This window comes from Salvelinus fontinalis, chromosome 7 (genome assembly GCF_029448725.1).
Source record: "Salvelinus fontinalis isolate EN_2023a chromosome 7, ASM2944872v1, whole genome shotgun sequence".
Taxonomy (NCBI): Eukaryota; Metazoa; Chordata; class Actinopteri; order Salmoniformes; family Salmonidae; genus Salvelinus; species Salvelinus fontinalis.
The window spans coordinates 26,584,852-26,607,536 of record NC_074671.1 but is presented as its reverse complement, the minus strand read 5'-3'; the positions used below and the strand labels follow the sequence as shown (position 1 = coordinate 26,607,536).

Sequence of the window (22,685 nt, the reverse complement as noted above, 5' to 3'; positions counted from 1 at the left end):
CACCAATTGTGCAAGTTCTCCCACTTAAAAAGATGAGAGAGGCCTGTAATTTTCATCATAGGTACACTTCAACTATGACAGACAAAATGAGAGAAAAAAATCCAGAAAATCACATTGTAGGACTTTTAATCAATTTATTTGCAAATTATGGTGGAAAATAAGTATTTGGTCACCTACAAACAAGCAAGATTTCTGGCTCTCACAGACCTGTAACTTCTTCTTTAAGAGGCTCCTCTGTCCTCCACTCGTTACCTGTATTAATGACACCTGTTTGAACTTGTTATCAGTATAAAAGACACCTGTCCACAACCTCAAACAGTCACACTCCAAACTCCACTATGGCCAAGACCAAAGAGCTGTCAAAGGACACCAGAAACAAATTTGTAGACCTGCACCAGGCTGGGAAGACTGAATCTGCAATAGGTAAGCAGCTTGGTTTGAAGAAAACCAACTGTGGGAGCAATTATTAGGAAATGGGAGACATACAAGACCACTGATAATCTCCCTCCATCTGGGGCTCCACGCAAGATCTCACCCCGTGGGGTCAAAATGATCACAAGAACGGTGAGCAAAAATCTCAGAACCACACGGGGGGACCTAGTGAATGACCTGCAGAGAGCTGGGACCAAAGTAACAAAGCCTACCATCAGTAACACACTACGCTGCCAGGGACTCAAATCCTGCAGTGCCAGACGTGTCCCCCTGCGTAAGCCAGTACATGTCCAGGCCCGTCTGAAGTTTGCTAGAGAGCATTTGGATGATCCAGAAGATTGGGAGAATGTCATATGGTCAGATGAAACCAAAATAGAACTTTTTGGTAAAAACTCAACTCGTCGTGTTTGGAGGCCAAAGAATGCTGAGTTGCATCCAAAGAACACCATACCTACTGTGAAGCATGGGGGTGGAAACATCATGCTTTGGGGCTGTTTTTCTGCAAAGGGACCAGGACGACTGATCCGTGTAAAGGACAGAATGAATGGGGCCATGTATTGTGAGATTTTTGAGTGAAAACCTCCTTCCATCAGCAAGGGCATTGAAGATGAAACGTGGCTGGGTCTTTCAGCATGACAATGATCCCAAACACACCGCCTGGGCAACGAAGGAGTGGCTTCGTAAGAAGCATTTCAAGGTCCTGGAGTGGCCTAGCCAGTCTCCAGATCTCAACCCCATAGAAAATCTTTGGAGGGAGTTGAAAGTCCGTGTTGCCCAGCAACAGCCCCAAAACATCACTGCTCTAGAGGAGATCTGCATGGAGGAATGGGCCAAAATACCAGGAACAGTGTGTGAAAACCTTGTTAAGACTTACAGAAAACGTTTGACCTCTGTCATTGCCAACAAAGGGTATATAACAAAGTATTGAGAAACTTTTGTTATTGACCAAATACTTCTTTTCCACCATAATTTGCAAATAAATTCATTAAAAATCCTACAATGTGATTTTCTGGATTTTTTTTCTCATTTTGTCTGTCATAGTTGAAGTGTACCTATGATGAAAATTACAGGCCTCATCTTTTTAAGTGGGAGAACTTGCACAATTGGTGGCTGACTAAATACTTTCTTGCCCCACTGTATATATTCTTATGGGTGCGATTTAAAATATAATTGGTTCAAGGACATGCATCTTGTGTATTAGAAGTAATTATTGTTACCATGATTTTCTTCAATTTTGTGTTTATTTATGCGAAGACTGACCACAAAGATCGCCATTTTTCCATTCACTACGCTCCTGCCTACTCATCTATTTGAATACTTTTTCGAATATTCGATGAGTGTTGATGTCAACCACCTGTACTCAATGAAGAGTGAGACGTTATGCTATACTCATGAATATGCATAGGCCATCTCGAATTTCAACAGGGAAATCTCCAACAAAGTGTTTTTCTCAAAGTCGCGGGGTCACGTGCATCACACTTATATCAGTAAACTCGAAACAACATTAAGAAACTTCTATTAGATCAAATAAGCCTCACGTATCAAAATAGCAATTAATTTTTATCTTGACTAAATTTGACACTCGCTCGTTTCCCCCCATACAAAACGTCTCACTTGCTTAATAAGTAATGATCTGCTTAACGTGGACAGATTTTTGGCGGAGTAAACCCTCATGCTTCACCTCTCCCTCTCTGTCTGGGCTTAGAGCAGGGTGTCAAACTAATTCCATGGAGGGCCTAGTGTCTACTTTTTTCCTTTCAATTAAGACCTAGACAACCAGGTGAGGGGAGTTCCTTACTAATTAGTGACCTTAATTCATCAACCAAGTACACGGGAGGGTCGAAAACCAGGAGACATGCGTCATTCTGTGGAATGAGTTTTGACACATGTGGCTTAGAGTTTTAGCAAAGATAAGTTTAGAAACTCTGTGGTCGTTGTAGCCAGAGACGGAAGAGGAAGCGAGACAGCACACACACTACTTTTTTTCTGGTTCAATGAAAGTCAATTAACTAAATCATATTTCACTTAGGGCCCCCAAAAGGCTAGGGCTAGCTCTGTCTGGATGTGGGTAGGTCAGGGGTGTCAAACTCATTCCACGGAGGGCCTAGTGTCTGCAGGTTTTTGGTTTTTCCTTTCAATAAAGCCCTAGACAACCAGGTGTGGGGAGTTCCTAACTAATTAGTGATGTTAATTCATCAATCAAGTACAAGGGAGGAGCGAAAACCCGCAGACACTCGGCCCCCGTGGAATGAGTTTGACACCTGTGGGGTAGGTAGACCTGTGAGCCACTGCAACCCCCATCAAAGTTGCACATCTCTGAACTAAGTAAACCAGACCCAGCTGCTATTTCATTGGTGTCTATGGGAGACACACCCAGTTAAGTAGACCGGAACTGACACATTTATTTCAATTGTAAACGGCCTGAGTGAACTGTCTTTATTTATCCACCAACTTTGGTTTTAGCCTCGCTAAATCGAGGCTGATCTCGCGAGTTTACATGAATGTCCGCTGCCACAGCTGGTAAATACGAGGATATCTCAACTATATACGTCAGTGATCTCAACACAGCGGAACAAATATCTGTAAAATGGGAAACTGCCAAGTAAGTACCGAAACCTTACATCCTTTTATAAATTTACAAAGATGTGATAAAACGAAGTGTAACCGGGGCAAGTCGATTGGAAATGATAGACATTTGTGAATATTATCTAGGCTACTGTGTAGGCCAATACGTTTTTTATTTTTTTGGTCAATTATTTTTGTACGGGGTGGATTGTTATAACGCCATCAGAAAACTATTTTGATTTTGTATCTGACATTCCACACTGTACCACAACTGAATGTAGAATTATAATAGATTCCATAATTGTTATTCAGATTGACACATTGTGTCATCTGTCACCGTGATTTATTAAATCCAAATGCCCTACAAATTACAAACTAGCGCATGTGACAGGCCTGGGGAAACGCAGAGGAAGCAGCCACACCTCTGCAGAATTAATCACAATCCCGTTTAGATTAACCTAAATAATGAACGAGTGAATCGGAGAGGAAGGGTGCGGGTGGGAGGCTATGGTGGGAGGAGAGCATGAGGGTGTTTCATAGAGATAGATAGAGGACTCGTCTTTGTATCTGTGCTATTATGGAGTCTGCGACATCCTGGGCAACGCCCTTGAGACTATCTCCATTTTAAAGTAGTCAATATTCTTCTTTTGTGTTTGAAAAAAGCATAAAGCTAATATTTGGGATTGAACCAAGTCTTGTGCGTTAAGTTATTGTAGCCACTAGATGGCAGTGATATACCGGTAGCTTTAAGCCTTTTACTAACCATAGGCAACTCAATTTGAAGAAGAATGCAATGCTGTGATCATTGGCTGATCACTCCCAACCCATAGGAATCCCCACCCAGTTGACTATTATAAAATGGTGAAAGTCCTCAATGGCACTGTCCGTGCTAAAATGGTTATGTCCATCTAGAGTCCTCTGTCTTTTTCTATGGGGTGTTTCCATCATGTCTCAATTTTGGCTATGGGGCGCTGCGCCCATCTACTTTGTTTAATTAACACACATCCGCCTCCAAATTCCTGAGCCAGTGTATTTCTTGCCATTTCAGTTCAATATATTCTCCCCTCCCCCATGTCATGTTACGTTGTTTCTAATGCTACATTGTTATTACATGATACATACCTGAAAAGGCCTACTGATTTCAATGTTTTTAAAGTATTGTGACGTTAAATAGTTTTTCTCACTAGGATTGGAAGGGAGGGTAGACTAAACCAGGCTACTATATAAGGGAAGTCATGCATCAAACTGCTCCCAAAATGTTTTCTATTAGGGTGTTTTTTTATGTGGCTATTAGCTCTTATGTAGAGCATGTCATAATGATTATCTTTATGTCAATTTAGCCCACAATCATGCCATGTGAGAACTTTGATGTTGGGGCTGACATAAAGGCCTTATGCAAAGCCTGCAAAGGCTTGGGTAAGTTGCAATTTATTTTTTGTTAATTTATAGCATTCCAGGGATGTTTCTGCTCAATGAGTGAGAGTATACTTACAATGAACAAGTAGCTGTGCCCAAGCTATTTAATCTCACAACATTGTACCATAGTCCAAATAGGGCCTATGGGTGGTATTTGTGTTTTTTTTAATGATTGTATTTTGTTGTACAGGCACTGATGAACAGGTCATCATTGACATACTTACTAACCGCTGTGCAGCCCAGCGCATGGAAATTAAACAGGCCTATTTTGACAAGTATGGGAATGTGAGTATCAAACTCGTACATAATTCCTTGCCTATTAAATGAATATCTTATACCGCACCAGGAAATATGTCGTTTTGCATAACGGAAATGTATGGCTAATTTGAGGAAACCAGCCAACTACACCCATCTCTCTCTCGCTCTCTTTTTTTCTCTGTCGCTCTCTTTCTCTGGAGAAGGAGTTGGTGGATGTGCTGAAGAGTGAGCTGGGGGGAAACTTTGAGAATGCCGTCGTGGCCATGCTGGACCCTCCAGTCGTCTATACAGTGAAAGAGCTCAGGAGGGCCATGAAGGGAGCAGGCACTGATGAGGATACTCTGGTGGAGATTCTGTGCACTGCCACAAACGCTGTACGTTTCAACACATTCAAGATTTAGAAGAAAAACAGTCTTCTTAATATGTATTTTTTTCCCTCATTCTCTTTTTTTCCCCCCCAACAGGATATTCACATGTTAAAAGAATGTTACTTTCAGGGTAAGTATCAATTTCACCCTCACACTGCACTTTAAAGCTGGCATCCTTAATCTCGGACATCATTGCACGTGTGATAGAAGAGCACAATATGTACTACCAAGAGTCGTGCTCCTCAGCTCGGGAACAAAAACAATAACAATGGTAGTTGGGCGGCCAGTGGTACTGTTTCCCCCTACCGGGCATGACATCTTTAAAGGGACAACCTCATATTCATAATCTCCAGCACCACCCCAACATCAACATATGTGAAAAGACAAGTGTTTCTGATGACATCATACGCACACACTGTTGACATCATCTGGTGTACGTCGTGATTTTAACCAACTATGAGTAGGCAAAGGTTACTTCACCCGTTACTTTAATAACCTTCGCTCGCTCATACGTGGCTAAAATTACATGATGTACACCAGATGATATGGAAAGTGTTTCCGGTGACATCATCTGGTGTGCATCTTTTTGACTGCAAAACAGAGAAACTCACTGTTTTCACGTGTTGATGTTGGGGTGGCGCTGGAGATGATCAATAAGAGCTGCCCAAGCTCCTGTGGATTACGCACTGTCAAGCTATTATTAGAATGGTGAAGTTACGTGATAGCTAGTCGTTTTATTTCCATGTCAATTTCCAACCGTCTACTAGTGGCAACGCGAGTGTCTGTTAACATCTAGTTGGCTCGCGTCAAGCTAGGGTGTTGGGGATGGGCTAAAGCGTAAGCTAAAGCTCCGAACATTGCGGGTTCAATCCCTGTGCTAGGCACTCGTTTTTTAATTGTAATTATATTCTAACCCTGACCAACACCTTAAAAGGAAACTTATGTAACAGTTTAGCTTCCGGCCCTCTCCTCGCCCCTACCTGGGCTCGAACCAGGGACCCTCTGCACACATCGACAACAGCCACCCTCGAAGCATCGTTACCCATCGCTCCACAAAAGCCGCGGCCCTTGCAAGGGGAACAACTACTTCAAGGTCTCAGAGCGAGTGACGTCACCGATTGAAACGCTATTAGCGCGCACCACCGCTAACTAGCTAGCTCACATCGGTTACAATTACCCTCTTGGAATTAATGCCTAAATTTAACCCATGACCTTAACACTTACTCAGAATTAATGCCCAAACTTAACCCTCAAGGTTAGTTTCAGTTTCACTTTTCCGTAGTTTGACTGATAGCTACAGATGTAGGATCTTCTTTTGAGCCAGTATGATACAGCAGATAAATAATCCTGCAGCAACAGGAAATGTGAATTATTATGTGGATTATAATTAATGGATTTTTTTTGTAGGCGTCTGACATTTTAAAGTGTAATTAAAAACTTTAGAAGTCTTTTAAAACCTTGAATACACTACACGTTTGCATTTCCTGCCGAGCAGGAAAATTCTCAGCAGCAAGAGTGACCAACTTAAAACCTGTTTGGGCTGCAGGGGCAGTATTGAGTAGCCGGATAAAAGGTGCCCATTTCAAACGGCCTCATACTCAATTCTTGCTCGTACAATATGCATATTATTATTACTATTGGATAGAAAACACTCTCTAGTTTCTAAAACCGTTTGAATTATATCTGTGAGTAAAACAGAACTCATTTTGCAGCAAACTTCCTGACAGGAAGTGGAAAATCTGAAATCGATGCTCTGTTCTAGGGCCTGACTATAAATGTCCTTGATATTTATTAGAATACATGCACTTCATACGTCTTCCACTAGATGTCGACAGGCAGTGAGAGAAGAAATGGAGTGTATAACTTGATCTGGGGTCGAATAAAAGCTCTCGGCATGACGTGTCACCAGTTTTCTGGAGAGCGTGTGATGGGCCCTGGTTTTGCCTTCTGATAAGCTGTCGTTATAGACGACTAATATCTCCGGCTTTGATTTTATTTGATACATGTGACAATATCATCGTTAAGTATGATTTTTTCAATATAGTTTTATTAGATTATTGAAATTTTTTCGGGACGTTAGGCGTGTTGCGTTGTGTGCCTTTGTTCAGGAAGGAGAGCTTCGCGCCACTTTGCTAGCTTTCCGTGCTAATTGACTGGAGAAGAGGACATTATAAATCCAAGCAACGATTGTTCCCGACAAAGGACCCCTTGTACAACATTCTTATGAAAGATCATCAAAACTAGGACCCATTTTATGATGTTATTTCATATATCTGTCGTACATGTGAACTAGTAGTTTGCGGCCAGGTTTTGGGCACGTTCTCGCCATAACGTAAACTGCATATCGTAATGAAGTTATTTTTAGAATTCTAACACGGCGATTGCATTAAGAACTAGTGTGTCTATCATTTCCTATACAACATGTATTTTTTTAGTTATGTTTATGAATAGTTATTTGGTCAGAATATGTGTGTCAGAAAAATATCCGGACGTTGTAGGAAAAAGATGCTACGTTAGCACAATGTATAACCACTGATTCCAGCTCTAAATATGCACATTTTCGAACAAAACATAAGTGTATGTATAACCTGATGTTATAGGACTGTCATCTGATGAAGCTTATCAAGGTTAGTCAAAAATTATATATTTTGCTGGTTTATTCGCTAACGTGCCTATTGCTATCGCTAACGTGCCTTGATGAATGAATGCGGTAATGTGGTAGGCTATTGTAGTAAGCTAATATAATGCTATATTGTGTTTTCGCTGTAAAACACTTAAAAAATCGGAAATATTGGCTGGATTCACAAGATGTTTGTCTTTAATTTGCTGTACACCATCGATTTTTCAGAAATGTTTTATGATGAGTATTTAGGTATTTGACGTTGGTGTCTGTAATTACTCTGACTGCTTCGGTCCTTTAGCTGTGATGGTAGCTGCAATGTAAAACTGATTTATACCTCAAATATGCACATCTTTCGAACAAAACATAGATTTATTGTATAACATGTTATAAGACTGTCATCTGATGAAGTTGTTTCTTGGTTAGTTAGGTTGGCTTTGTGCATGCTACCTGTGCTGTGAAAAATGTCTGTCCTTTTTTGTATTTGGTGGTGAGCTAACATAAATATATGTGGTGTTTTCGCTGTAAAACATTTAAAAAAATCGGACATGTTGGCTGGATTCACAAGATGTTTATCTTTCATATGCTGTATTGGACTTGTTAATGTGTGAAAGTTAAATATTTCAAAAAAATATATTTTGAATTTCGCGCCCTGCACTTGAAGTGGCTGTTGTCATATTGTGCCCGGCTTTGGTCTTGCAGCCCAAAGAAGTTAAGACCCTACATCTGTAACAGATGGCAACACGGTCCATAATCAGCCACACACTCTAATAACTGTTTCCTGCAGTTACGGCAACTCTCTCTGTCTGCCTTAAAGGTTGTGTTGAATATAAGGATGAAAAATATATTTTTTCCCCATTAACTTAATCAAGTGTCTTTTTGCATGATTATTCATTATATAATATTTACTAAAGTTGACACGGGTTAATATGAAGAAGCCCTGAAGTGAACCTAACTCATTTGGCTGGTTTAGGGCAAGAGTTCATAGTTTGCATGACCTTTTAAAGTCCATAGGCTTGCCATCCTAACCACACTGGTCACCTTATTCTGCTCATCCTGTTGTTTTCTGCACTGCTGATTCCGTTCTGATTTGGGATTGTGATTAAAAGACATATCTTGTTATGGGTGGGGCTTTCCACCATGCCTTTTCCCAATTGGCTTAGATAGAATAATGATATCAGTGGTTTTATCAACTAGGGAACACCTATTCCTCTGTGCCTCTCAATGTTACATCTGCCTTTTAATAATATATTCCCAATTCTTCAGTTGCATTCTCTCTCTTTGTTTCTCTGTGACTTCTCTAGTCCACGAACGAGACCTGGAATCAGATATCGAAGGGGACACTAGTGGAGATGTGAGAAACCTGCTGCTCTTTTACAGGTAAGTGGCCCCATGGTTTCACTCTTGGACTCTTGCCATGTAACACAATTCCCTTCCCTTCTTTGAACTGAAATCAAGCTCCCTCTGCCTGCCCTCTCTCTTAACCCTATGCCTCTCTCCTTCTATCTCACTCACTCACTCACTCAAGTTGGCTGTCTGCCTACCTGCTTTTCCAATGTCCTTTCATTAGTAAAATGGAGGCCAGATACAATATCCTGAGCCAGACAGAAAGGCTACATTTCATCTCACCACAAAGTCAGTGAAAGCTTTCTGTTCTAGGGCACCAGAGATGAGAGTTACGATGTGGATGAGGGTCTGGCTGAAGCAGATGCCACCGCCCTGTTTGAGGTATGGCACGGAGAAGTACATTCAAGAAACAATAATATCAAGAAGTGGATTTACCTGTTTCATTTCAATCATATTTTTTTATTTAGGCTGGTGAGGGATGTTTTGGAACGGATGAATCCACGTTCAACTTTATCCTGGCCAAAAGAAACCATCTGCAACTTCAGGCCACCTTCAAGGTGTATGAGCAGGTGGGTCCACTGCTGGCAGCCTGTGTCTGTTATCAGTCTCAGTATATTTATTTTGTACGCACAGAAGGCTCCATGTGATCTGTACTGCTGTGTATGCTTAGTGTTACGCTAACCCTGTTTCCTTTGTCCCAGCTATCTGGAACGGAAATCCTGGATGCCATTGATAATGAGGTCTCTGGGACACTGAAGGGCTGCTACATCACACTTGGTGTGTACACAACTTAAAAGCAGTACATTCAACTAGATTCAAAAGTTACTCACTTGAATGCGATGTGTCGGGTGCCTTTACAAATAGCTATCTTTATTTTGGTTGAGAAAATCAGTGTATTTTAAGGCGTTTTCTCTCTTCAGTGAGGGTTGCTAAGAACCCTCAGCTTTATTTCGCCCGGCGACTGAATGAAGCCATGAAAGGAGCAGGCACTGATGAGGACACCCTCATCCGCATCGTCATATGCCGCTCTGAGGTAATGTATGGACATACACTCTCTGACAGAGTCTTAGGACCGTGCTTTGCTCTTTCAAAGACACCAAATAAGTTTGTGACTACTGACTACATGCATAAAATGTATATTAAATACTTTACTTTATGGTAACATTTGTAAACCATGCAAATAATGAGATGAAAATAGGTTGGTGGTATGTCATCCAAAGAGGCTATGCTAATTTTGCGGACTACCTCAGCAACAATTGCAAATGCATTATACATGGCTCAGGGAAATCATTAAGAAAATGCCCCTTTTAGACTACTGGACTCGGTTGATTAAGCTAAATGCAGACAAAGGTCAGCTGATGAGATGTGTATTCTGTTCAACAGTATGATCTGGAGACCATTAAAGACATGTACCTGGAGAAGTACGACATGTCCCTGAAGGATGCCATCAAATCTGAGTGTGGTGGAGACTTCAAACGTCTCCTGCTGGCTGTCTGCCATTGAGAGAGGGAGGGAGGGAGGGAGAGAGAGAGAGAGATGTATAGAGGGAGGAGAGATCACAGAGTGCCTAAAAGGGACCGAGGGTGCTGCTGCTCACTCGGACAAACTAACGCTACTTACAATCAGTTCTACTGTCCTCAAACATGCAACATGCTCAGATAGCTCAAATCCAGCTGGTTCTGTTCTCCTGATTTGGCATTGAAGTCTAGGTGTCTCTACAAAAGTGGCATGCGTATACTAAAGACAGTTGTGTGCATGTGACATGATTCGTTTTGATCTAGAGGAGTGCTAGGACTAGTATAGAGACTTAACATACTGTACTTTAGACCAACAATCCATATAGCCATTGGAACTTATAGTGGCTCTAGTCCATGAAGTTATCTCTAGATATCAAAGTTCCCAACATTCTCTTTGCTGCAGTGAAATTGGCTAAGTGAAGTTCAGTAGGATCAGGAAGGTCAGTCTGCACACAAAAAGGCATTTGTAGGAACTGGAACGGGGTGTAGCTGGAAGATTACAGTAGAGCATTGTATTGAACGTATCAGTCTTATACAGATAAGACCTATGTCCAATGCAGCATGTACATTTGATAGGATCTGTAGTGCACAGATATGTGGCAGTTTATAAATCATTTCTATTTCAACATGACATGCACTGCTGATAAAACTGCATTGCCTAGAGCAGTGATAACAAATATTTTGACCCACCTGGTAGCTTGTGTGCAAATATGTAATGGTTCATATGTTTACCCTTGCATTTTAAACGAGCAGCAAAACATTTGGTCCATGTTTAATGAGACACTATATAGATTTGATCGATCCAGTGCCACTATCTTCCACCCTGAACTCCATCTTCAGTATTAACGAGTGTTTAGAACTGTTAGCTCGGGTATTAAAATATTACCTTTTATTTAGACTACAATATTATATATTCAATAAATGTGTTTACAGATATAGCCACAAAAAGGTGCTGGGGAAGGTAATTGAGGCAATGTCAGAAGGTATGTGCTCTAATGACACTAAGAATAGTTAATTGTGTGTTGCGTAACGGCAGCTGTATTTTAACATATATTAGGCATTTGGTCATATTAGAAAGTCCTGTAATCTCAGCTGAACAACTTGAGATACCTGAATTTTTAATGCTGAATACTAATGTGAATTAAATTCACGAGAGGAGATGTTAACAGGGTTTAGACCATGCACACCTGCCCTTATGGAAAGATATGGAATGGGGACCAATATTTGCCTTTGTATCAGCCAAATAATATGTTTGGTAACATAACTACATAACGATTACAGAATTAAAATGTGTGTTTATTAAAATGTTTCTGTGTGTGTGTCTTTGTGAACATAAGCCTAATAATCACATTTTCAATAATATATAGGCATATATATATATATATATGACAGACAGTACCAGTCAAAAGTTTGGACACATCTACTCATTCAAGGTTTTTATTTTATTTAATTTTTTTACTATTTTCTACATTGTTGAATAATAGCGAAGACATCAAAACTATGAAATAACACATGGAAGCGGAGTCAATCACCACCTGCCGGAGACACCTGAAACCCCACCTCTTTAAGGATTACCTAGGATAGGATAAAGTAATCCTTCTAACCCCCCCCCCCCCCCTTAAAAGATTTAGATGCACTATTGTAAAGTGGTTGTTCCACTGGATATCATAAGGTGAATGCACCAATTTGTAAGTCGCTCTCTGGATAAGAGCGTCTGCTAAATGACTTAAATGTAAATGAATCATTTGTAACCAAAAAAGTGTGAAACAAAAATATATTGTAGATACTTCAAAGTCGGCACCCTTTGTCTTGATGACAGCTTTGCACATTGTTGGCATTCTCTCAACCAGCTTCATGTACTCTTGAAGGACTACCCACATGCTGAGCACCTGTCGGCTGCTTTTCCTTCACTCTGCGGTCCAACTCATCCCAAACCATCTCAATTGGGTTGAGGTCGGGTGATTGTGGAGGCCAGGTCATCTGGCGCAGCACTCCATCACTCTCCTTGGTCAAGTAGCCCTTACACAGCCTGGAGGTGTTTTTTGGTCATTGTCATGCTGAAAGACAAATGATAGTCCTAAGTGCAGACCAGATGGGATGGCGTATCGCTGCAGAATGCTGTGGTCGACATGCTGGTTAAGAGTGCTTTGAATTCTAAATAAATCACAGACAGTGTCACCAGCAAAGTACCCCCACACTATCACACCTCCTCCATGCTTCACGGTGGGAACCACACATGCGGAGCTCATCTGTTCACCTACTCTGCGTCTCACAAAGACACGGCGGTTGGAACCAACAATCTCAAATATGGACTCATCAGACCAAAGGACAGATTTCCTCTGGTCTAATGTCCATTGCTCGTGTTTCTTGGCCCAATCAAGTCTCTTCTTCTTATTGGTGTCCTGGTAGTGGTTTCTTTGCAGCAATTCGACCATGAAGGCATGATTCACGCAGTCTCTTCTGAACAGTTGATGTTGAGATGTGTCTGTTACTTGAACTCTGTGAAGCATTTATTTGGGCTGCAATCTGAGGTGCAGTTAACTCTAATGAACTTATCCTCTGCAGCAGAGGTAACTCTGGGACTTCCTTTCCTGTTACGGTCCTTATGTGAGCCAGTTTCATCATAGTGCTTGATGGTTTTTGGGACTGCACTTGAAGAGACTTTAAAAGTTATTTTCATTTTCCGTATTGACTGACCTTAGGGCAGGCCGTCATTTTTAAATAAGAATTTGTTCTTAACTAACTTGCCTAGTTAAATAAAGATTAAATAAAAGACCATGTCTTAAAGTAACGATAGACTGTAGTTTCTCTTTGCTTATTTGAGCTGTTGCCATAATATGGACTTGGTCTTTTACCAAATAGGTCTATCTTCTGTATACCACCCCTACCTTGTCACAACACAACTGATTGGCTCAAACGCATTAAGAAGGAAAGAAATTCCACAAATGAACTTTTAACAAGGCACATTTGTTAATTGAAATGCAAAATTGTCATCAAGGCAAAGGGTGGCTACTTTGAAGAATCTCAAATATTAAATATATTTTGATTTGATTAACACTTTTTTGGTTACTACATGATACCATATGTGTTATTTCATCGTTTTTATGTCTTCACTATTATTCTACAATGTAGGAAATAGTAAAAATAAAGAAAAACCCAGGAACGAGTAGGTGTGTCCAAACTTTTGACTGGTACTGTGTATATCATTAGTGTAGACGTGGCAATTTTACACTCAAACTCCCTAGGTGCTCATGTTTGTCGTCGTCACAGGTCAAATAGCATTTTTCTGACATCACCCCATTAAAATGGACATTTAAAATGGTTAAAGTAAGGGTTAGGTGAGGGTTATGATTAAGGTTAGGGTTAGAGTAGGGGTTAAGGTCAGGGTAGGGACGCTCCAAGGATCTTAGATAGCACTATACCATTTTTCTTGTATTTGACACCAACTACAAAGAGACAACAGCCCGCGTCACCTCCAATAGTGTATCCGTAAAAAAAAAACAGTTATATAGCGACCACAACGGCTATTCAGGCTAGGCTACTACGAAGGATGCCCTTATCTGCTGAGACGCATGCATTGGACACCTGCATGACAAAACTACTATTTTGGAAAGAAGTAACCTGCAAACTGCCAAACCTCGGTTTGTAGTGTGAAAATATCTGGAAGTAAAAGGTTTTTCAAGACGGTAAGGTCACAAAGGCTCATTACTGGCTCTATTTTTCTGCCTAGTTTGCAGCCATTTGCATCCATCTTGAAAGGTTAATTATCGCTGATAAAGAAATGGTAGCATATTATATTGCATTGACACAATACAACCAACGGTTTAAAGTCATATTTGTGTGCTAAAACATAGTCATTTGACGGATTTGTTTATATTAAAAACGCCTACGTAATGAATATACTGCTATAGTAAGTAAATTATTACTGAAAGATCAAATGCATTGTCCTTTGTACGCAACTTTCATTTGTAATAATTAACAGTGTAACTAATGAATAGTTAATGATTAATAATGACTCACTGACTGTAATGTAAAAGCCTATATTTTTACTGGTTTTACTACTTTTATGAATTTGAGCATCTGAGTAAATTTGACAAATCTCTAGGCAGGCGTATGGGTAGACATCTCCATGGAAACCTCAAGCGTGTGTGTGTGTGTGTGCGTGCACCATACACATGTCTGGGGTCAAGGTTAGTGGAGGATTAAAGTTATTACTCAGAGGGCATTTTATGTGTTATTTTAGGAAGTTATACCAAACAGTGCATTGCAACACTGGCCATGCCTTCTTCTTCCCAAGTAGAGACTAGAGATGTCCTCTGTGTGGCAACAGGAACCGATAGTGTACTCCCCCAGTGTAGAGATCGATTCCAGCACCGTGAGGAGGAAGGCCAGGGTGGGTTCCTCACAGCACTGGCTAAAGCAGGAGCATGACCTGGAAGTTGTCAAGTGGGAGAGCATGACCTCTGGAGCAACTAGCGATGTGGAGCAGGACAACACACCCAGCAGTGCTGTATCCAGTAAGAACTGCATAGAGGTCTAGAAAAATGCATGCACCAAGATGCCTTAAGATGACTTTATTACCCATAATCCATGTATTGTCCTAGATCTTCCTGTGGGTTGTGTGTATTCACACACTGGTGGCTGATATGTCCAATAATACTACTGTATTACAACTGTATAATAATACTTTGGTTCATTAATAATACATGTATTGCGTCAGTGTGCAGCTAGCTTCTATTTCTCACTGCTAATGTATCGTGTTCCCAGGGGTGAAAGTAGACATAAAAAATGTTTTATGGGCCTAATCATAGAATTACATATAGAATCCATATTAAATCAATAGTGGGCCTAATCGTAAACATATCTGTTACACAGAACACCAAAAGGCAAGCGTCATTAGGCCAGAATTTATGCGTCCACTGCTGTCGTTGCGCATCTTGGTGTCGGCCACTCATCTTTGCCTTGGCAAAATGCCAATTTTTTTGTCGAACCACATCGCATTTTGGAGCGTAGTCTATTCCACCCGTTTTAAAGTCCATTCGCTAATTGTTCATGCCTCTGACATGCTGTAAAGATAAAAAGGTGGTCTCATAGCCTACAGTTTTCTTGACATTTTGTTTGAATTATTATGATATGCTCATGTTTTACCGGTACGGCGTACTCCCACTATTTATTTTGCCGTACCGGACCGTACCACCTTATTTTCATTCCTGGGTGTTCCTCCAGCTGCCTCCCAGCCTGAGGGCAGCCTGCCTCCCCGGGTCATGCTGACCATCACCAAGCTGCAGTGCATGCTAGAAAGTAAACAGGAGCGCATTGCTGCCCTGGAGAGACAGGTGGAGGACCTGCAGCAGGACAGGAAGTTCCTCAGGAGCCAGATTGAGAACCTGACCAGCCAGCGCTCTGTCCCAACCTTCACTACCACCGCCACTTCAGCCGCTGAAGGTCAGTGCCCCCAGCCCTGAATGGTGCTGTTGTTATAGTGGACTGGACAGTGGAATCTGTATGTATTATTTAAATGTGGATTTGTATGTTATCATAAAGACATAATTCAGTGTTAAATACTTATTTACCTCTATTTTATACTGTATCTCCATATAATGTAAGAAATAAGTGAAAGGCTGGAATAAAAGCGGACCACTCCGTCTTGTCTCATCACAGCACCTAAAGCGGGGAAGTCACTGTATTCCGAACCCAAACCCCGGAAGAGAGAGAGGGTTGCATCGTCCAGCTCTTCCTTCAGTAATGAAAGTGGCTCAGAAATGTCTGTCTCCACTGTTATGTCCGGAGCCTCGAGCGACCACAAGAAGCGGAGACACCACAAGGAGAGGAGGAGAGGAAAGAAAGGGAAAGACTACAGCAGGAAGAGAGGTATGCTAAAAAGGGTATTCTTATCAAGCCTATGAGTACTGTACAAGTTTGCTTTCAGCATCTGATCGGTTTGTACTTTTCCCATTCATTTTTTTAAATTGTTCTGCCCACAAATATTAAACAAATCCATCTGATAATTCTAATATTGACTCAGTTAGCCAGCAGCATACCACCCTGTATCTCACTGCTGGCTTGCCTCTGAAGCTAAGCAGGGTTGGTCCTAGTCGGTCGCTGGATAGGAGACCAGATACTGCTGGAAGTGGTGTTGGAGGGCCAGTAGGAGGCACTCTTTCCTCTGTTCTAAATAACAATATCCCAGGGCAGTGATTGGGGACATTGCCCTGTGTAGGGTGCCATCTTTTGGATGGATGTTAAACGGGGGTCCTGAATGTCTGTGGTCACTCAAGATCCTATTGTACTTATCGTAGGGGTGTTAACCCCGTTGTCCTGGCTAAATTCCCAATCTGACCCTCATACCATCATGGCCACTTAATCATCCCCAGCTTCCAATTAACTCATTCATCCTCCCCCCTCTTCCCTGTAAATGTCAGTCAACTTACCTTGTAAAAAAAGTTATTGTTTGAAAAGTATCAAAACGTCAGGAACTATATTCATCATATAATTGTTATAATAATGTTATAATTAAATGTTCAGAATATGTTTTTATACTCAAATATTGATTTGAGAGATCAAGCCAAAGCCTTTTAGTGAAATGTAGTTGCAAATTAAAGCAGCAACTAAAAAGAGCAATTGGAAATTATTTGACTGGATCCACGGAGACTGCATGCAATATCTATTTTCTTTAAGACAAAAGGGTAAGTTGTCTTCTTCAACATTGAACCATTTTTCAACTCTTCAATCCCCACATTCCAAGTCAGTTTTCATAGAGTTCAGCACTCCTAGCACGGACATACCATCTTCCCCTTCCTCACCGTCTCTCTTCTCCTCAGCCACTGGCGTCCAGTACGTGATCCACCGCTACAAACAAGTCCTCGCGGCCTTCATCAAGAAGAAAAGCATGAGTGGCGCTTTCCGTCACTACGGCATCGACAGGAACACCATTGCCAACACGGCGTCCATCGCTGAGCTCTACCTGGCAGCCAAGGAAACCCTGCCGCTGGTGGGGATGTTCCGCCCACGAGAGGAGACCCTGGTGAGCTACGCCCAGAAGTGTGCCCTGGTCATTGAGACTGACGTGGCGCTAGCCAGGAAGATTGAGCAGATGAAAGCCACAGGGGAGCTCCTGCCCATCACTGTGAAAAAGGCCAGGGCCATGCACTCTGCTCACCAACAGCTAGGGGGCACCGCTGAGAGCCTGTTAATGGGCTGATGATGTAGCTAGGGGGCTTTGAGGGGTGAGTTATACTGGAAGTGGAGAACACTTGTGTTGACAGAATGGAGACATATTTAATTTAAAATCTTGGACCTGGGTTGATATAATCACAAGGGAAGGATTTCTCTGCCTCTCTTTATTTATTGCAATGTAACTATTAGTGTATCTATAATGCCTTCTTTAAAAGTAATGAATGTTTTTCTATAGTTTTTTGATATCGTATGAATACAATATTCAACAGGTTTAAGCGGGTACACTTCACACATGTTCCACAGAAGACCATGTCTTTTTGCTTAGGAATTTCCTCACTCAATAATTGCCATTCGTTCATAGTGGTCCTAGCTGAACAAACACGGTACTGAACAAACATGGTACTGAACAAACACGGTAGCATCTAGCCATAGCCACAGAAGGGGTTTTCCCTGTAGGATAACAGTAAAAGTAGTGACTTTTGTTTGACAGTGTTTTTCCCTGGAAGTATCCCTCTATATTTGACTTAATGTTGATAATAACTCATCTGAAGATTCCTTATAGCTGCCCTTTCCCTTGCAGACCCAAGGACAAATATACAGTGAACTCATTGTGATAGTCAGAAATGACAGGTAGCTGAATGTCTTAGACGGAGACTAGAAATATGTGATGAGTATGTCCACCAGATGGCGCTGCACTCACTTCAATGGATGTTTACACTACTACTTCTGTAATCCTGAGTACATTTTCCAGGAGTATTTTTCCAAAATGGTGGACACTTTATGTCTGCTTCCAGAGAGCACTTTGATATTATTTTATTTCTTGCACCTAAGTATTTATTTGGTTTGATATTTTGAAAACCACACAGTTGGCATGTGTATACTGATACATTTGGAACATGCTGCCGTTTTTAGGGCTGTAATTTATATGCTGTAATTTATATATTGATTTAGCTTAGTAAAATATTGCGGTTTTTAGGTGTTTTAACTCACAGCCTTCAGAATTTAGGAGAATAAAATGGAATTCCTGCTATTAATTGATGGTGTGAACAGGTGTTGAACTACTGTTAGTCCTACCTAGGGATATCCAATGTACTGTTGTGAATTATAATTGCTAATATGGACAATTCTTCTGTTGACACTGGGCTATTCAGTTTTTGTATCAAGTTTGTTCACTTATCTCTCAAACTGTGATTCTTCAAAAGATATTTTACTTTGAATGGTTTGAGAAATAAAGCATTTGGCAATACTCTCATGCAGTTATGAATGTTCTTGGCTGTACCTCATTGTATTTGTGACATCACATCAACATGGTCTCATGACCAATCATTAGAGTTCTACGGGAGAGTACTCAGACCTGTGGGATTTATATTTTTATGTCCACATGTGCAATAGCAAGCCCATTCCATACCATCAAATGTGCTCACTTTGTGTACTAATTTTTTCCCACCTTGTGGATAAGTTATGCACTTCATGCTTGCTCAAGCTATTCTGAGGCTTGAAGTGTTCCTTCAATGGGGGTCCATTTTGTTTGTTTGTCCTGTGACCAGAATAATCTGCAGTGCTTGCATGGACAGCTGGGGCTGTTCGCTATTAGAAATCCTTGGGCAATAGTAAGTGGCAGTGCATAGCGTTGCCATTGCCTTCCCCGCTGTTTGCTTTTCAATCTGAGTGACAAATGACCAGTGCTAAGCCATTACAGGGCTGCACCCGGGCTGTTTATCTTTGCATGCGACTCACTGTCACTCTGATTCACACACTGGCCCTCCCTATCTCTCACTCTCACATCCCCCTCAGTCCGTCATTCTGTCTGCACTAACCCACCCCACCCTCTGTTTCACTCGCTGTCTCTCCTCCCAACCCGGTTGTATCAGTCCCAATTTCCTTCATTTCCGTCTCTTGGTTGGAGATCATTTTGTCTGTAGGCCTTGTGTTTCTTTCCCCTTCTTTTTATTTTGCCCGTTTATTCTCTTGCCCTTTCAACCAACGCTCTTCCTTTTCACCTCTCTTTCTTTCTCTCTATCGCTCCCTTCTTCACTAACAATAGAGCCGATTGTGGATGAGGGGCCTGGAGGAGGTGGAGCGGTATTGCTGTGGTCAGCCAGGCGTCTCAGTAGCTCCGGCGAGAGCAAACATGAGAGAGAGCCCACACACTATAACCTGAGGTGGCAGGTGCATGCTGGTATTGTGGGAGGCACTGGGGAAGGAGCAGGCATACAGCTCGGCCATCTATCCTCACTTCCTCAGTGACAGAAATGTCACAAATGGCTTCCTCCTCCAGTCAAATATGGGATGTATCCTACATTTTAAATGGATATTTTCCTCAATTGTATTGGCATATGATTGTAATCACAACCAACAGAAAAAAAGTCATTTAAGACAAGCTATTCATACCATGTTGTAGATGTCTACATATTCATACCATGTTGTAGATGTCTACATATTCATACCATGTTGTAGATGTCTACATATTCATACCATGTTGTAGATGTCTACATATTCATACCATGTTGTAGATGTCTACATATTCATACCATGTTGTAGATGTCTACATATTCATACCATGTTGTAGATGTCTACATGTTTATACCATGTTGTAGATGTCTACATGTTTATACCATGTTGTAAATGTCTACATATTCATACCATGTTGTAAATGTCTACATATTCATACCATGTTGTAGATGTCTACATATTCATACCATGTTGTAAATGTCTACATATTCATACCATGTTGTAGATGTCTACATATTCATACCATGTTGTAAATGTCTACATATTCATACCATGTTGTAGATGTCTACATGTTTATACCATGTTGTAGATGTCTACATATTCATACCATGTTGTAGATGTCTACATATTCATACCATATTGTAGATGTCTACATATTCATACCATGTTGTAAATGTCTACATATTCATACCATGTTGTAGATGTCTACATGTTTATACCATGTTGTAGATGTCTACATGTTCATACCATGTTGTAGATGTCTACATGTTCATACCATGTTGTAGATGTCTACATATTCATATCATATTGTAGATGTCTACATATTCATACCATGTTGTAAATGTCTACATATTCATACCATATTGTAGATGTCTACATATTCATACCATGTTGTAGATGTCTACATATTCATACCATGTTGTAGATGTCTACATGTTTATACCATGTTGTAGATGTCTACATGTTCATACCATGTTGTAGATGTCTACATGTTCATACCATGTTGTAGATGTCTACATATTCATATCATATTGTAGATGTCTACATATTCATACCATGTTGTAAATGTCTACATATTCATACCATATTGTAGATGTCTACATATTCATACCATGTTGTAAATGTCTACATATTCATACCATGTTGTAGATGTCTACATGTTTATACCATGTTGTAGATGTCTACATGTTCATACCATGTTGTAGATGTCTACATGTTCATACCATGTTGTAGATGTCTACATATTCATACCATGTTGTAGATGTCTACATGTTCATACCATGTTGTAGATGTCTACATATTCATACCATATTGTAGATGTGTTTGCAAGTGTTGGTCAATTGACCAGAAAAAGGCAAATAAACAACATGTCCACCTGCCGGTCTTTAAGAGTGGCAGCTGTGTATGTGGCAGTAATGACTTGGGGCAATGGAGGAGATCAGTGATGGGTGTCGGCCTAATCGAGCCTGATGCATCCCCTCTCTTCTCTCTGGCTCTCTGACTCACGTTGGTCTGAGTGCAGCTGGGACTTCACTTTGTGGCGGTGTGGTTGTTTGTTTGGTACTCTAATTTTATGGCAGGTGCAACGGCACGGTCTGGGGCCCATGTGCCTGATGAGTGCGACGTTTATATCCCTCCTCTTGTCCAGTTTTGTAACAGAGAGACGCCCCACCCCCTTTCTGATCCAAGCTAATGGTTGAATAGAGAGCATTTACATGCACTTGCTAAGGGGAGCTGATAATGACCTCTAAATACCCTCTACCAGATCTGTATCTGTGGGATGAATTGTTTGGATTTGTTACAATTTCAGCCACATGACAGTAAATGAGTTAGTATGCGTCTAATGGAGGATGGAAGGATTCTAAGACAAATGTGAGAAAATAAGCTGTTTACGCTTCAGCAATTGATTTGGAGCTTTCTAGTAAATAAAGAGTTGAATAACATTGCTGGCTTCTGCTGTCAGATAACTTGAGTAACAACGAAAACCCTGTTTCATTACAGTATGCTGTGCTGCAGTGGTTAATACATGGCTTGTAATGGGATACTTAAACATGTTCAGGGGTTTTCAGTATTTCATGGCACATTAAAAGCACATATAATTGGGATGTGTGTAAATGAACATAGATACATGTTCCTTTAATTTAAAGGTAGAATCCTTAGTTGAAACGATAGCAAAGTGGAACACCCCGCCTCTGTTTTGGTCATTGTTAATAAGAATTTGTTCTTAACTGACTTGCCTAGTTAAATAAAGGTTACATTTAAAACATTTGGTAAAAGCTGAGGGATGGGCCTGGAGAAATGTCGCCACTCTCACATTCATAGACAAAGCTATGGATGCAAGGACTGACCATCCATGATATCAAAATTATAGTTTTAACCATGTTTTGAGGCTATACATTTTTTGTTTACATGTACATTGTTTACAAACAATGGAGAAAGAAAAGCTTATATTTTGGGTTCTGATACTGGTACAGCAGTTGAACTAAGCTCATGATATTCTTCAAGAAGCAATAGGTATATATCATTAACTTAAGTCCAAATATGGATGTAGCAACTAAGGATTCTAGCTTTAATGGGGTTATTGCGATGTTTACCGTAAAAATAGGGTTGGAATTCAAGATTCTTCTAATTACATATGATTTCCAATTGTCTGTATTCAATACTGTGATGGGACACCAGTTCACTACATTTTTATTTTAAGTACTGTCTTTTAAATGAGATATCAGAAGCACTTTTTGACACTTCAATGCAGCA

The 22,685-nt window shown here is 40.7% G+C and overlaps 1 protein-coding gene and 1 pseudogene across 3 annotated transcripts; both read left to right on the top strand.

Annotated features, from left to right (window-relative positions):
- Positions 1–2,843: 2,843 nt before the first annotated feature.
- Positions 2,844–11,830, top strand: LOC129859305 (annexin A13-like; annotated as a pseudogene).
- A 1,938-nt stretch (positions 11,831–13,768) lies between these two features.
- Positions 13,769–18,945, top strand: LOC129859302 (coiled-coil domain-containing protein 106-like). 3 transcript variants are annotated; one of them, XM_055928912.1, is made up of 5 exons: positions 13,769–14,209; positions 14,824–15,040; positions 15,750–15,968; positions 16,185–16,394; positions 17,345–18,945. In XM_055928912.1, exons 2-5 carry the CDS (start codon positions 14,833–14,835, stop codon positions 17,722–17,724), a joined length of 1,017 nt encoding a protein of 338 aa, XP_055784887.1. In that variant the 5' UTR covers positions 13,769–14,209; positions 14,824–14,832; the 3' UTR covers positions 17,725–18,945. The 3 variants fall into 3 exon arrangements, with proteins under 3 accessions (XP_055784887.1, XP_055784888.1, XP_055784889.1); XM_055928914.1 differs by having other exon boundaries at positions 13,770–14,209; positions 14,854–15,040; XM_055928913.1 differs by having other exon boundaries at positions 13,769–15,040.
- Positions 18,946–22,685: the final 3,740 nt, after the last annotated feature.

What these genes read in the sequence shown, in the direction of transcription:
- LOC129859302 (XM_055928912.1), top strand. Translation starts at nt 14,833, where the DNA reads ATGTCCTCTGTGTGGCAACAGGAACCGATAGTGTACTCCCCCAGTGTA. An exon ending in ACCCAGCAGTGCTGTATCCA is followed by an intron (nt 15,041 to 15,749) that starts GTAAGAACTGCA and finishes GTGTTCCTCCAG; the next exon opens with CTGCCTCCCAGCCTGAGGGC. An exon ending in AGACTACAGCAGGAAGAGAG is followed by an intron (nt 16,395 to 17,344) that starts GTATGCTAAAAA and finishes TCTTCTCCTCAG; the next exon opens with CCACTGGCGTCCAGTACGTG.